The following is a 15,880-nucleotide window of genomic DNA, read 5'->3' as shown; positions in this document are numbered from 1 at the left end:
GTGCATTAATTGGCCATTCACTGATCACTTTGTTTTTTGTAACTATGCTTTAAACTGTGTCAAAATCTGACACGCTTTTCAGCAGCAAGAAAGTCAGCAAGCATCTTCCTAGTAGAAACTGTACTTCTTAGTGATACCATGGTACACAATCAGCCGGACTCATACACATGTATATGCCAGCACAGGGCTATGTGTAAATTCATCGTGGATCAACAAGGGCTCTATGCCTGGTAATAACAAAGCTATTCACTGCTTCTAAACCTGCAAGCTATGACTGGGGTCAGCTCACTACTGTATCTAGGTTTAGGGAGGAATCTTGCAACTCTGGAAAAGTAATTCTTAGCACATTTCCTTCTATAGAGAATTTCTACTGTTGCTCACATGGTGGCCTCCTCACTCATAGCACCCAGACCAGTGACGGACAGGTACTTAGTTTCCTGCTACCAGAGGTCCTAATCCCTTTTGCTTTCCATAAACATCGGAAGAATAGAAATATGCTCTCTCTCAGCAGGAAGCTGATAAACACCATTTCTAACCACACTGGCTTATTGCAGGAGAGTCAAACCACACCTACAGTGATGTTGAAAGAAACTGCTCAGAGTGCAATTCTATTAAAATCTATTAAATAAACAGAAATCATGGTGCCAGGGTAGAGCACAGAACAGCACTGTGGGTAATAGTAAAGTACAGCCTGATTTATGGAAATGCAAGAAACCACAACTCCATCCTCTGCTATACTCAAAATCTCAAGAAATCCAATCAGTTCGACAAGCAGAAACATCCAGAAAAAAAGTGCATGTGCAAGCAGGTACAACCAGATACCCCTTTAAACTGAGAACTACAATGATCACTTACCCTTAATGATTTAACTATTAGTTTCCTCAGAGGAAACTACCTTTCTAGTGCTTCAGCTATAATAGAAGAGCAAGGAACATTTCTGAATGCAATTACAACAGCACACAAACCTGTTTCTGTAAACCACGAAGAGGTAGAATTTGGGTTGACAGTCTCAAACTTCACCACCTGGTTGAAGTCTCTTCCTCTACTGACACCGACACAAACTAAAGGGAATTCCTGCTCAGGGACTACCAGCATTTCAAACAATCTCAGTGGACAAGGTACAGGAAAATCTATGTGCTAGATTAAGAAACAAAAAATAGGTATTAGAAGGGAAACAAGTTTAGTCTGAGTTGCTATTAGCTATTTAAAGCGTATGGTAAATTTTATGCCATATATTTTGTAACATTAAGTTTACTTCTTCAGATAACAGTAATTGATAGATACATAAAGCCTGATTTAAGAAGTTTATAGAGACTTCATGTCTGTTCAGTTAAAATAAGATAGGATGCCTTTCATCATGTGTGTCCTGTGCAGCTGCCCACAGATTACAAGAGTGCTATATCCATCATTACTTTCCCTGGCTATGGAGTCTCTAAGCCTTGTTTCCCAAGCTGATCAAGTTAGAGCAGCTGCCTCTCTACAAACATGAGTCCACCATGGCTCCATCTCTTCAAGTGGTGTCAGATGGGGAGATAACAAGCATTTCTGTGCACCTCCAGTGTCACAAAGCATAGAATAAGTGGCTACCTTCTCTCTGGTATGGGAGCAAGTCTGCTCTTAACCCATGTTATCACTCTGCTCCACCATGCCTCCGTCTGTCAGCCAGAGTTCTTTTTACTGTGCAACTAAAAGGCAATGTTCATGGAGAGAAGGGCTTTGTTCTTTAACTGAAGTGCACCACAAAAACAAGAACATTCCTATAAATATTTTGAGTCTGTTAATACACATTACACATTTAAATAGCTATTTTCAATGTAATTTAACAGAAACCGAGAGAAAAGTCTAATAACTCAAGAAATGGCTAATACTTATTTCTTAACAAGTCATTACAAGATAAAGAGAACTGAATACGAGAGTATTTCACCTTATCATAATATTACCTTGATTAACATAAATTTTTGCATTGGTTCAACCCATTCTAACAAAACAATGCTAGACTGTAGTGCTCCACAAAGGTACTTGTGGCCCGTGTAGGGATTCCTCACTGCCAAAAAAGGAGAGGTAGAGTACATTATTGTACTAAGCAAATACAGATTATAAACAATTTCCAACTAAATAACAGTCCATATACTTTTGGAAAATACCCACCACCACCACTTTAATCTTTTATATAAGGAAGCTGCTGAAAAGTCAGCATCCACACTATTAAAATGGTGACAGTGAGCATGCTGGAGCAGGGGCTACCCTTCCACCAGGCATGAACAGCTAGTAGCTGGTGCCAAATAAGCCATAATAAATATGACTCTCACAAGAGTGCTGTGGTATGTTTCACCTCTCCAACTCAAAATAAAGTTTATTGTTGTTTTTTTTAGACTGGTAGGTGGGATTTACTATTTTAGATAGTCTTTAAAAAAATAGTTGACTGCATACACATTTGAAGTATCTTGCTCCACTGTGTTTGTTTGCCTAAGCTATCTCCAAATCATCATGAGAAGCTGTTAAAGAATGGCTTTTTTTATGACACATAGACAGTTATCCAGCAAGCACTGAACAATCACTGTCAGTTGAGAACTGCTCAGCTGCCTTCCAAGCACTGTCACAGCGAATCTGAAATCCAGGAGTTATATATTTCTGATGAACACTTCTAGAACAGCAGGAAATTTTTTTTTTTTTAAGTAACATCATCTATTTCCACTCAACTGCTCTTCTTCTATTGTTTGTCAGAACTCAATCAAAAATTGGAAGAGAATAAAGTTGCAAAATTGGGCACTGTGAAATCTGAAGTTTCACAACTTTAATTCTACAGTATTGACAAAATTTCACTCCTTAAGCACTGCCAGCATATCCATTAAGACAACCAAGTGTTACTTCACACTTTGTACAATTACATCTAAAGACCAGATTTTAAAGTGCAGTAAAGCAACTGTAGGCCATCAGGCATTAACAACACAGTTCAGATAACAAGCTTCTACAATCCGGTACTATCTACATAAGTGAAATACACTCACACTACCTTACTGCCAAGGAAATCCACTAGCAATCCCTTGGCACCTTAAACAAAGCTTAATTTCATTAATCCAAGTTTCACTCAACATCAGTCAAACCGACTGCAAACTGTAGCAAATAACGCTTGGTGTGACCCTTAGTAAGGCTGAACTCAGCAGCAGAAACCACAAAACGTGCAATTACCAATACCTGTAAGGTGGAGAAACAAGACCAGAAGTTCTCGTCTTTTTCTGCCTCCTGTGGCACTGCTGCTTCCCCCAGGCCAAAGGGATACTTATGCCGCCAGCAGGAATGGAGGCTCAGGCTGCACGTGATAAGTAGGGCAGGAGAGGGGAATCTATCATTTCTCCCCTTGGACCTGCTTTTTGCAGCTGCCCTTGTTGCCATCACAAATCATCACTTATGCCTATCATGCAAGGAGGACTCCAGGCTTATTAGGCTAAGCTATCTCTGAATGCCAGGACAGCAAACTCCCTCCCCCATAATGCCAAGTCCCATGGCAGTCTTGTTAAATTCTGTGCCTGTTAGTACAGAAACTGTAAGATTACAGAGGAGCACACCACCAGGTTTCTCATTTCATAAAGAGACCTGAAAACGTATGGAATTCCAAATTAATTTTCATGTTAGAAAGCCAGCGTTCGTACCTACTCTGATCCATGTCACTCCACCCCTTTGGGTGTTCCCTTCAGCAGCCATTAACATTCACAGCTTGACTAGATGCCTCAATTAGGGCAAGGCCTGGACATACACAGTACATATCATTAACACCCTACCACACCCTAGAGGATTTGTATCCCAGAAAAAGTCAAGTTTTAACAGGTGAGCTGGACAAAGAAGTGATATCAAACATCAGATGTTTTAGCAGTATTGTGGAGATTTTTGTTAGGATAAATGACAAGAAGCTCACTTACCACTGAGTCTCTGAAAATCTCCTGTATAATACAACTCCTCACACCAAACATTTGATTATGGAACACCAGGTGAAACACTTCCAGGAACAAGAGCTCGACCCCGAGAAATCATCCATAGTTACTTTTCCTGGTTTTTGTTTTGTTTTTAATCTATCTGCCCCCATCCCCTTTTTAAAATGTGTCTTAACACAGTGCAGCTTTGACACTTCAGTAGTGCACTTTGAACACACTATAAAGGCTTCAGAGACAACACTGTCCTCAAAGAACTGAAAATATTCCTTGCTTTTTATTATCCAATACTGATAACTGGAACTTGTGGTAGGAAGTCAGGCTACTTCAGTCTGATGGTAAACTTCTTTAAGTCACTCCATCCATGGAGATGACGTTCTTCCTGAGGGCTGGTTTAAATTTGACATGCATTCTGCTTCTCTGCATTTCTTGAGAATTGTCTTTAAACATAAAGAGCAAAATGGGAAAGTTTTCACTGCTTAAACACAAGGACTAACCTGAACAAGCTCACTGTCTGCAAATGCATAGTTTCATAATAATGACAAAAGTCTCTTCTCCCTTTACCTCCTAAACCTGACTCAGTAATCTTAATACTGCCACCATTTGTACTGCTTCTTGGCATTTATTCTGCAGATCTTTACTTACCAACACAACACTTCTGACACCATTTAGTGTCAGGAATTTTTGTAGACACTGCAAACTTCCTACAAGATATAAATACAGAATTATTGATCAACTAAAATAATTGAATGAATTTGCTTTTTAGAGAGTTGTTGGTGGGAAAATTATATTTGCCCCCCAGAAAAACTAAAAATATATTTATTGGTATATTTTTCTCAAAATGATACATCTAGAACACACATGGTGATCCCTCTGTTAGCACTGAGATGCTGCTCAGTTACGCAGCATCATGAATGCAGTTAACAGTCAGGAATGGAGAGGAATAGTTACCTCAGTACCTTCAAGTGTCATTTACCACTATCTCTTGCTATTTAATTATATGTATTTATACATATGCCTGGATAGCCTATTGGTACTCCCCTAATCATTCTTTGTAATGCTGTAACTTATTGCATCTTGTGCTGGATACCACACAGACAGCAAAGTCCACTCTTGTCCCAAGAACATTATAGTTCGAAGACAAGACACATGGACCCAAGGGGTGTGGGAAATGATGCCATACTGGATAGCTTGCTGGGCAACAGTCCTTGCAAACTAACAGCTTAAATTTTACAAAACTTTTCATAGGCAGCACAGCATGCGTTTCAAGAGGAGGTCTGAAGGAGGACTGGAAGGCAGCTTTGTGAGATCTTTTCTCATATGCAGGGGATACTCCCTGAGAGATCACGAAAACAATTACTTGAAAATTTATCAGATAAGCCAGGGAAGAAGATGTTATTTGCCAGTAGCGGGAATCGGTGTTTTTATACAGACTAGAAGATAACAGACAGTATGGAGATTGTAGTAGCCTTGACAGTAAAAATAACTAATTTGATGCTGTAGAAAAAGATGGGAATAAGTGGAGTGATAGATAGATGCTGCAGTCAAAGCTATGAATTAGGAAAATACTTGCCATAGCATTTCAAATGAAGCTGTCCAGAAGTGACTAATAATGCAGCAGCATGAAAACTGAGTACTGGCCACAAATTTTGGTTGGAAGAAGTCATGGAAGGTTTGAAAGGAACTGCTCAAGGACACTCAAAGGAAAGAAGCTGGAAAGGAGACTTATCACAGACATATTTTCTGTTACTGAATGTTTGCCTCCTGAGTATCATAAATTGAGCTTAGACCATTTTGCAAATGAATATATGAACCTCATAAATTACTTTGAATTCTATTTTGCTTTGCATTTTCTCTACCAAAAACTTTGCTTTTAACATGTCTACATTTTTCATGTAGCACTCATCATCATGGTATCCAGGAACTTGCTGAAGAATACACTTTGTGGTCTGGTAGGAAAAAAAAATTATGCTCTTCTAAATACTTCAAATATACTACTTCTGCCTAGCTAAATGGTACTACCCTGATGCCTTACAGCAAGGGATAAAACAGCAAAATGGATTATCTAAATTAATCTCTCCTGCCTTTGAATGACTGGCTTGGCACTCGCACATTCAGGTTCTGCTGCATTTTTCTTGGGAAGTGACATGACTGGACAATAAATTTTCTGAGCCCTCTGCAACTTAGGTGAGGCGTCATTTCAGGGTGAATATAGTCTGAAGGTTTTCCTCACATGATCCTTATGATAATTATGGTTATTAGTCCACTACTGATGCAGTCCTCAAGCCAAAGTCACCTAGCCAAAGTTAGCTGGGAAGAGAGAGGAGCAGAACAGTGGTGCAGGCACACAGAAGACAATTCAAAGCACAAATTATCTCTTAGGTAATTAGAATTTAGCCTCCAGGAAGAACACAATTTTCAGACATGTGTTGCACCATTATGTTTGCAGATGACCAAGTAAGAAGCCTTTCCTGAATCCAAGAATTAAGTGTTAATAGGCTGTTAATAGAACCAAAGGTAGCAGAGAATCAGGTCTTCTAGAATACAATTTCCTAACAGAAAGGCTATTATATGAGAAGAACCAGTGATTCACTATACATTTTAAGAATCAAAGGTTTCTCTGCAAACTAGATTAGTGTTACTACCTCCTCCTCTTGGATTTGAATGGGCTCCTAAGGCTTGTTTGGCAGCCAGCACTGTACCCAGTCTCTGGGATTCTGTATGAGCTTGTTAGTAAATAAAGCTGGAAGGACTGCACGCACAACGTGCTGTAGGCATCTGGGGACAAAAGTATCTTCTACACTGGCCAGCGAAAAATTACTAGCCGATGATGAATGTCAAATCTGTACTCGAGTTCTACTCTTCCCAGCTTTCAAAATAACCCATGAGCCCATTCCCTCTGTAGTAAGAGATTACACATCCCCACTTTTTTTTTTTTTTTGATAGAATGGAAAGATACTGCCCAGAGTAACTAATGTAAGATCACCATTTCTAGTTGCCTGAAATATCACAGGTACAATACTGACTGTAGATTTTGTTTAGCATCAAGTACAATCAGGATTTACCATACTAGACTATACCTGGAAAGAGCTATGCCCAGAAAGAAGAGGCTTCACGATGAGAAGGTAAGATGTACCAAAACCTACTTCTCTAATAAGAGTATATTCACATCTTGATTCGTGCAAATTTAGGGGTCTACCCTCTGATTAATGCCCATATGAGTTATTAGTGGCAATCTGTGAACACAGCTCCACATTATTTGGTATTCTCACAGTTTCACAAGCATATCCTGGACTCCCAGAATTAAGATATTTCGATCTATCTGATGATGTGTATTTACCTGGGAAGTATTCGGTCAGGGAGTTTATGTGCTGGAATAGCAACGGGTAACTTTTGCATTTGCCTTGCATAATCAAAGAGTCCTGGTAGATTATGGGAATAAAGCTGAGAAGCTTTACCTGGAAATTAGAAAACAAAACCACACTTTAAATATGAAAACAAATGTTTATCAGCACTACCACTCAAAGATAGCACAGTAACTTACCAGATATTGATAACAAGCAATTGTTCATGACATATAACCACGTACACCTTCGAGGAAATAGCTGATAAAGGGAAGGAAAAACAAAAAAAGAAAAGCATTCAATTTGATATACACAAAACATGAGCACATTAAGTTGATCAATTAATACCTGCATAGACGACAGGACAAAACTAATACTGGTTTGCTTTTTGTAGCAGAAATTAGCTTAAGCCAAGTAATATTTACCTGGATTCCAGAGTTAATTCAGACAATCTTAGGCACACACACTATATTTAACATACACATTAACATTTAGACAATTAGCACATTTCATATTCATGACTTAAAGTAGACTATAATTAGCCCACAAGACATCATTATAAAGATCAATCCATCCTTTTAAAAAAATTTTAAAAAGCACCAAACTTTCTCCTTCAGAGGAGAAAAACTTAACAACATAAACTTCAGTAAACAAAGCATGGTCAACAAACCATAGCCATTCTAAAGCCTGTGGTAGTCCAAACCTCTTGAAACAATTAAAACTGGTATTTGAAGGGACTCTCCATCTGCATATGATTACACATTTCACTTAAGTGATCAAGGAATGCAACAAATGGTCAAGGCAAAATTGTTATTTGTCAAACCCCACAATTACTACAAAGATGGGGCTGAAACCAACAAGACATCCTTTAAAATAATAATAAAAAACAAAAGATTAAAAAGAGATGGTACTTTTTTACCCTCTCATATAACTTCTGGAGCTTGTTGCCACAAGAGGTCATGGAGTTGGAAGGTATCAACAGTGTAAACAAGGGATTAGACATACTCATGTCCAACAGGTAAATGGACACAGAAAGCAAATAGGCAGGAATCCTCCCCAGTTCAATGACTGTAGTGGAGTCTGAGGAGAACGGACAGCAGACAGTGGCCAAGCTCATGGGCATTTCCTACTGCCACTTCAGGAAATAGACTATTGGGCTAGACAGACCACTCAGGAGGACATTTCATCTGCTCTTAAAAAAAAACCAAAAAACCAAAACCAAACAAAAAAACCCAACCAAACAAAAACCAAACAGAAAAACACCACCAAACAACAAAAAGCCCCTCACTGCTGGTTTATGAGAAAGATTTGAAGAGATATGTAAATTAATTGAAAGATTTTTCTGCCAAAGAGCAAGAGATTAATCTTGAAGCTGTGCTATACTCCTGGAAATGTATGTTATTTCTGCTTTGTCCATTAGTGAAATGGAATGTAGTGAAAAATAACCAAGGATACTACTTTTGCTTTTACACTGAATTGTATCAGACCTAGAGAGTAAACAATGAAGCGAAACACAGAACTTGAAAATGCTATTATAAGCCCTATTGTCCATTATAATAAATAACAATGTAATAAATGGTTAGCACAAAGGGTGCACTTCTATTCCTGAAGTCTTCTCATAACCTAAATACACTGTAAGAAAAACCTACGGTAATAATCTACCAGCCTGGCTGTATCAAAATTTAATGTGCAAGTTTGATTGATCTTCTGTAGCTGCATAAGCATATTGTGACTTCGTAGGTTTGGATCTGAGGATTAGAGAAGAACAGCAGTACTTCAAATTTGCAGGTTGACTGACCTATCACTCATTCCTCCTGTTCCACACATGACTGGCTGTTTTTACAAGCATCTCTTCTCATCTCTAAGTGGTTATTAAAACATTTCCCTAAAAGCTCACTAGGCAATGCACTGCAGAACATGGTGCTTAGAGAAAACAAGGATGGATATGAAAGCATGAGTTTCATTACACCTATTCTCCTTGCCAATTTAAAAAAAAAACAAAAAACCCACAACCAAAAAAACAAACCAAAAGAAAAGAAAGAAACAAAACTTTCCTTGGTCTGCCTGGCCTGCAAGGATTATTGTATTAGTGGTATTTCTCAGGGTAGGTTTTACAACTGCAGTGTAGCAGCAGAGAGGTACCTGAGCTAACTTTAAACTGGCTAACTCAAGCACCAGTGTGATTATGGGTTACATGGAGCTCAGTGCAAGCTAGCTAGGCCTTCTTCTCAACACAACAGACATATCTACAACGTCTGAACCCTGGAAGATGAACAAACACTAGTGCCTCCAGCTTACAGTGTGAAGGCTGTCCTTGCAAATTCCTCCATCTTGATGGCAGATGCACAGCTCCCTAAGTTAGGGAGAAGGCAGGAAAGAAAACAAGTCTCTTGCAGATTAACAAAAGAGCTGGAGAAGACACCATAGAGAAAAGCCTGCAATTGGCATTTCCCCCTTCCTACTATCCCCTCAAAAAAATTACTATTTCTAAGATTCTGCAAAGACAGAGTTTTAATTGAGATTCAGTAAGCTGAGTCTCATCAGCAAAGCTGCTTTTAAGACCAAAATAATGGAATCTAGTGTATAAAGGATATCCTTGCTTCCCTGTAGCTGAAACGCAATGTTTGTTGCAAATATTCTATCTTGTAACAAAGCTTTAAAGAAAATAGAAGCTTTCATCCAAAATATATCAGGGAAATTCCATACTATTTAAAAAATCATTTAACTGCAGGACAATGCACTACGATGAAGTTCAACACATTGATATATGCAGATCTCCTACTTAAACATCGTTCAGCCTACGAAAAACTTAAACATGACTGAAAGGTATCCTCAATAGTAAACATTTAAGGAAATTCTCAGTGTAGCTAGTGCCTATGTAATTGTGGTAAAGTCAATTTTTACAAGGATTATACAACATTAATCTGAGTTGCTAAAAAAAGTGACAAAGATGTATTTTTTTCCAAAATATCAAAACAGAAATATACCTGCTCCATTGATGTTTCATGAAGTTCATTGAGGTTCAGTGTGTAAATACCTTCTTCTGCACCAAATATCAGGTATTGATCTGCAAACACAAACAACAAAAAAATAGAAATCCTGATTTAAGGAAGGTGTGTTTTAATAAGAGTATGCAGCTCTTTACCCCCCCCCCCCCCAAAAAAAAAAGAAGAAAAAAAGACTTAAAACAATTACACACATTGAAACAAACCAATCTATAATAGTTACGGCATTTGAAAGCATGGAAAATTAATCTTGCTAAAGCAGCTTAAATTTGTGATTGGGGCTGTTTTAAGACATTAGGAAAGATGAGTCCTTTTTTTGTGACTAACAATTGGAATAAAAACCAGCAGTGATACAACCATAAGCAAGAATTCATATGAATAATTTCCTCATATACAGATTTTCCTGCTTAGACATTTCCATATATTTTGTGACATATTCATAGTCATCTTTTGGAGTACTTCAACAGCAGTATTGACTGGAATGTTTTCTCAGTATTTTGGGGGTGCCTCACATCTTGAACATAATTAATACCCCGGATTACATTTAGGCATTCAAACAAGACAGACATCTCATACTGAGATGATGTCAGCTGCAAAAGATTGACTTCCATAATTTCAGTTTCTAAAAAACTTAAGTATTTTTTTGCTTACTGGCTCAGTAGCATGTCTATACAGCCTATAATCAAAAGGTGAAGTTGCAGGCAATGTGAGTACAATGTTACCAATTATCCCTTTCATCAGGCTATTTAATAAAACACTAAAACATATGCAAAAATAGAGAGTTGCAGAAACCTGTAGGACCAGAAAGACTGGGGGGGGAATATCAAGTAAATGATAAAGAAATCAATCTCAACTAGGATCTCCAGAAGTCAGATTTTTAAAAAATAAATTAGGATTGGCATCTTTTGGACTAAAATGTTGAGAAGAGTCTTAAATCAAAACAAACAAACAAAAATTTTTTACCTTTGGTATGTAATTTATTCTTTTTAATCAAAGCTGAAAACTGCACCCCATATATATCTTAACATAATTAAACAAACAACATTGAACTTCAAACAGCAGTGGCATAATTAAAGAAGAACTTCTGCTTATATAAATAAACTTGTTTTACAATATGTCTATTTTAAAAGGAATAGTCTTGCTCATCTAAGCACTCTTGAAATCTGAGGACAAAATGGGTAAAGTATATGTAATATACTACCTCTTGTATCTGGATTTATCCATGATGTTGCACAATGAATTTTTAATGGACAGCCATTGAAAACCTTTGAAAAGCAAGCACCCATCTATAGAATGAAAAACAATTAAAAATACACATATGAAAAATTAAAATGTGACATTTCCAGTAGGATTATTTTTACTTAAAGTAGTAACAAAAGGTTAAGAGTAGCTTCATTTGCCATGTGGAAAATAACCTCGTCCAGACAACAAGCTGACAAAGGGTTTGGTTTGTTTTGGTTTTTTTTGAAGTGATTTTTCCTTTGTGCATAAGACCTTTCCGAACAAACATACCAGAATTAGCATTTCATAATTAGCTCTTAAATTAATAGTCTAAGCACACACTTACTACAAAGGCGACAAACCTGAAAAAGGTTCCTGAATTTTGTGACTTTAGAAAGTCTCAGAGAAACTTTATTCTTGCCATATTTCACATATCTCAAATAAAACTCTAGGCCACGCAACAATCAAAATCTAGGTCGCAGATTCTCTATTAGTTGTTTCGAATTAACTTATTTTCAATATTCATTGCTTCCCAAAGGGAAACCTCTGGTATAAGATCCCACTCCTTGTTCAGCATAACCCTAATAAACTCAGTTTGCCTATTAAGTGTCTTGCATAGTATAACATAATCAATCCCTCCATCTTCCCCCTACTGAAGCACAAGCATTTGTAGGCATTTATAAGAATACTTAGTAAATTTGCTTCAAGATGACAGAAAAGCAAAACCCAGGGCTTCCTCCTTTCCCCTCAAATGTCAACATAATTACCCATCCTATTTTGTTAAGAAACAGAGCTGATCAATAGTACTGCAGATGAAAAGGAATGATGCGGTAGTAAACAACAATTAGTAAAGTGAAATGTTATCATCTATCAAATGATGGTCAAATATATGAACCAGTCATAAGTAAGGGTTGCCATCCTGAATATAGGCAGATATCACCTTTATGCAAAGCTACATACTCTGTAATACAGCTACAGAATGGCAATGTTTTCACTTTATATTAATACTTTCTGAATTATTATCCATCTATAAACTGAATTAACCAAATAGCTCTTGTGTTAACAATTGGGACAATTTTTTTTTTTAACCTGTTGCTGAATAAGAAAGTCTGCACACATTTCAGTCACTTCTGAACATAGTTTAGCCTAATAAGAAAATAAAAGAGAAAAAACTTCACAATTAACCCTTTAAAATGAAAAGCAGTAGAAGTTAGACCTTTCTTTGTGCTTCGGACATCTCTCACTCTCGCATCACTATAATGAAGTCCATGAGTTTGTCCATACATACTTATGTGAGGGAAGAATCAAATTCATTAAGGTAATCAGCAATACATGAAAGACTCCATTGCACAAAGACAAGGGGAAAGACTTCAGCACTGCTAGTACTACTGCAGAAGTCTGAGTACCAAGGCAGAGAGCTGGCTGCTTGCTAGACAATGAGGTGATCCTTCTGCAGGCATAAGAACAGAAGTAAGATAAAAGATATATGTGAGGCAGGAACATGAGAAGATACTGACACAGAGTGACCTCAAGGCTCTGACAGCTTCAATGTTGTCAAATCCCTTGGCAGCAAGGAGTTTGAAGGAGGGATGATATCAAGAAAAACAATACAGGGGTTTTTTTGGCAGTTTTATGGAAGCCTCTTCCCAAGTGCAAAGGGCACTGAAAGGCACTCACAGAAAATACACTAGATGACACTCAAAGCACTGATCTCCTAGAATATCGGTTTTTCTGCTGCTCCTGTAACCAGCTACGCAATTCTCCTTGACCCTTTCCAAGCACTGAAGAGAGATGCTGCACAGTGGAGGGAAGCTGTGCTCACTGCTAAGACCTAGTTGAGCTCTGCAGTGGTCAGTTGGATAAGAAAGAAGGAGGAGATGGAAATCAGAAGAGACTAATCCTTTACCTTTGGCCATTCTCAGCCCTGATCTCCAGGAAGCCTGCAGAGCCAATAAGCTGCTGCAAATGCCTCAGAAGGGTAAACGGAGCCTGAGGGCATTATCTCTAAATACCAAACAAATCTCAAGGATACAGCTGAGAATCAGACAAATTATTGACCTGAATTGCTAGTGGGGAAAAAACCCCACAAACATGAAATAAAAGGTTGGAGTAAGGCTGCTTGATCTGACTGCTGCCATGGAGGCATTTAAGTCTCAGGGGAATTTCAGCAGGCATTCCCTCACTGGTAGGATCTAACAGGTCTCCCTGTGCTGCAAGCCACCTAAAATAGCAGGGAAAAACACACTTCCAGACTGTGTTATCCAAGAAAGTTGAACAAAATCTCTAGAGTCACAGGCAATCATGCATAGATACCATTTTAAACAGAGCCCCAGAACATCTGTTTTAGAGGACAGTGAGAACACAAAACACTTCTTACCACTCAGCAACATACTTAAGAACCACAAATCAAAAAAACCCAAACAAACAAGAATCAGAACAATGAATCAGAACAAACAGTTCTGATACAACAAGAATCAGAACACAGAAAAAGAAGAGAATGAAATATTGTCAAAGTTTTACTTGCAGTAGCAGGGATTTGTTAAAAAAGACTCCCAGGTGATGTTAGGATACAAAACGTGCTCCACAATAGAGAGAAGTAAAAAGTCCAGTAATCCCAATGACCTGGGAGAAAAACCCCTTCCCTACCCAAATTTTTGTTATTTGGCAACTGACGCAGACAGCAGGCAGAGAGGAACATGTAAGTGCCAAATCAGTCTTCAACACTTCACAGGAAGGTTAAAAAGTTTGTTACACATAAAAGGTGTGATGAGGGAAGAGGAAGAGAGGGGAAAGAGTTTTCAACCTGAGGACCAGCAGAACCAGAGAATTAGTGCACTACCAAGGTGTATGAACATGCAGAGAGCAGTCCAATACCCAAAGACTCATTTGATCAGCTTCAAAAGTTTTCCTATTTAGTCAGTCTCTTTTTACAGCTTCATTATATTAGCAACTCACAGTCATTCTCTGATGGCCTGTCCCTGAAGTTTGTGGCAAAAGTTCAACACGTATGACTTCATTTTGAGCTATACTATTTTTTACCCTTTTTCTCATTCCAGTCGCTGGAATGTCGCATTCCATGTCGCATGGAATGTCGCATTCCATTCCTATCTTATTTCCCCCTCCCCATGATGATTCAGTTCTTTTCAATGCTAGGAGTGCTTCCAAACTTCTGTCATCCACTAGTTTAAACTATGCATCCCTACGCCATGCATTTAGTTTAATATTTAGTGTACTAAAACAGGATTGACCTCAATAAACAATGCTAAACATATCAAGAATTCAGAGCTTTGGAACAAACCTGTGCATTTATGCAAGAGTTTACAGTTCTAAAGAACAGAAGCATGACATCTACCTTAACCTGTCCTGCTTCTCTAAAATGGGTAGGAAGCAAAAAAATATCATTTGCACTTACACATCCTTGTAGAATTTTATTTTCTTATCTAAAGATGAGAAACTTATCTGGCTTAGGAGTCATGTAGCAAAAAGGTTAGTTTAAAATCAGATGAATCCCCCATTTGGTGCACAGTACAACTACACGAATGCATGCTCCAGCACACAAGGAGGAGAGTGGTGAGGGCAGAAACAAATAGTCAAGAAGGAAAGACTGGCTCTTCGGATCACAGTGCTGGCTAAAAGCACAGTGACAAGTCCGTGCAGATATTACAACGAAATTCTAGTTTGCTTTGTTATGAAGGTGCACATAGATGTCTGTTAACAGTTATTTCCAGCCCTAAGACATCTGTGAATCCTATCTTCAGTTTTGAAACCTAGAGCTGCATAGTATAAACTTTGAGCTATTTGCAATTCCTGAGAGGCATCAGCTCCTCAGATCAGTAAGTACCTTCAGTACGCTGAAAGTACTTCTGTGACATTAGTCACAGAACTCTCATTTACTTTTCAATGAAGCAAACAAACAAAAAACTTTCCAAAATTTACTTCAGAAGCACAAAATCAAGGGTGGTTTCTGAAATACCATATCTGTGGCTTAACATTTCTAAGAGATAGTGACTTTTATAATTTATTTTTTTTTTAATACTACAAACATTTAAAAAAAGTGTACTTTCTCAGCTTTAGTAAGAAAACATGCTCTGCTTCCAACATGCATTGGTATGATTCAGTAATACTCACGTGTACTTTAGGTGTGGGAGGAAGGCCATTACTAATTGGTTTCTAGAAAATAAAAGTTTAAAAGTATGTTTACACTCACATGCACTCATATGCATGAACATGCATATTCTCTCCCCACACTAAAGCATAACTGAAATACAAGTCTAACAATTTTTTTAGAATGCTGTTAAAAGCACTTGATAAATAATTGAGCATAATTATATTAGGAGAAAATAAACAGCCAATACTTGTATCTACATAAGAAATAGATACAAAA

The 15,880-nt window shown here is 37.8% G+C and overlaps 1 protein-coding gene across 11 annotated transcripts in view; it reads right to left on the bottom strand.

The window, feature by feature from the left end:
• The window catches only part of MAP4K3 (mitogen-activated protein kinase kinase kinase kinase 3), a 91,431-nt gene that overhangs the window by 10,503 nt on the left and 65,048 nt on the right, over positions 1-15,880 (bottom strand). For 10 of the 11 annotated variants that reach the window (XR_012041711.1, XM_072857203.1, XM_072857205.1 and 7 more), the window contains 8 exons: positions 15,625-15,666; positions 11,477-11,561; positions 10,258-10,337; positions 7,471-7,531; positions 7,267-7,384; positions 4,572-4,630; positions 1,941-2,044; positions 966-1,137 (listed from right to left, as the gene is read on the bottom strand). Coding sequence is in view for 10 of the 11 variants with exons in the window: in XM_072857203.1 (XP_072713304.1) it covers positions 966-1,137; positions 1,941-2,044; positions 4,572-4,630; positions 7,267-7,384; positions 7,471-7,531; positions 10,258-10,337; positions 11,477-11,561; positions 15,625-15,666 (721 nt within the window). In the remaining variant the exon portion in view is untranslated. The remainder of the gene's footprint in view (positions 1-965; positions 1,138-1,940; positions 2,045-4,571; positions 4,631-7,266; positions 7,385-7,470; positions 7,532-10,257; positions 10,338-11,476; positions 11,562-15,624; positions 15,667-15,880) is intronic. The other variant, XM_072857204.1, reaches the window with a different exon arrangement.

This window comes from Ciconia boyciana, chromosome 3 (genome assembly GCF_034638445.1).
Source record: "Ciconia boyciana chromosome 3, ASM3463844v1, whole genome shotgun sequence".
NCBI lineage: Eukaryota > Metazoa > Chordata > Aves > Ciconiiformes > Ciconiidae > Ciconia > Ciconia boyciana.
The sequence above is the reverse complement of the archived record's forward strand: the minus strand, read 5'-3'. Positions and strand labels throughout refer to the sequence as shown.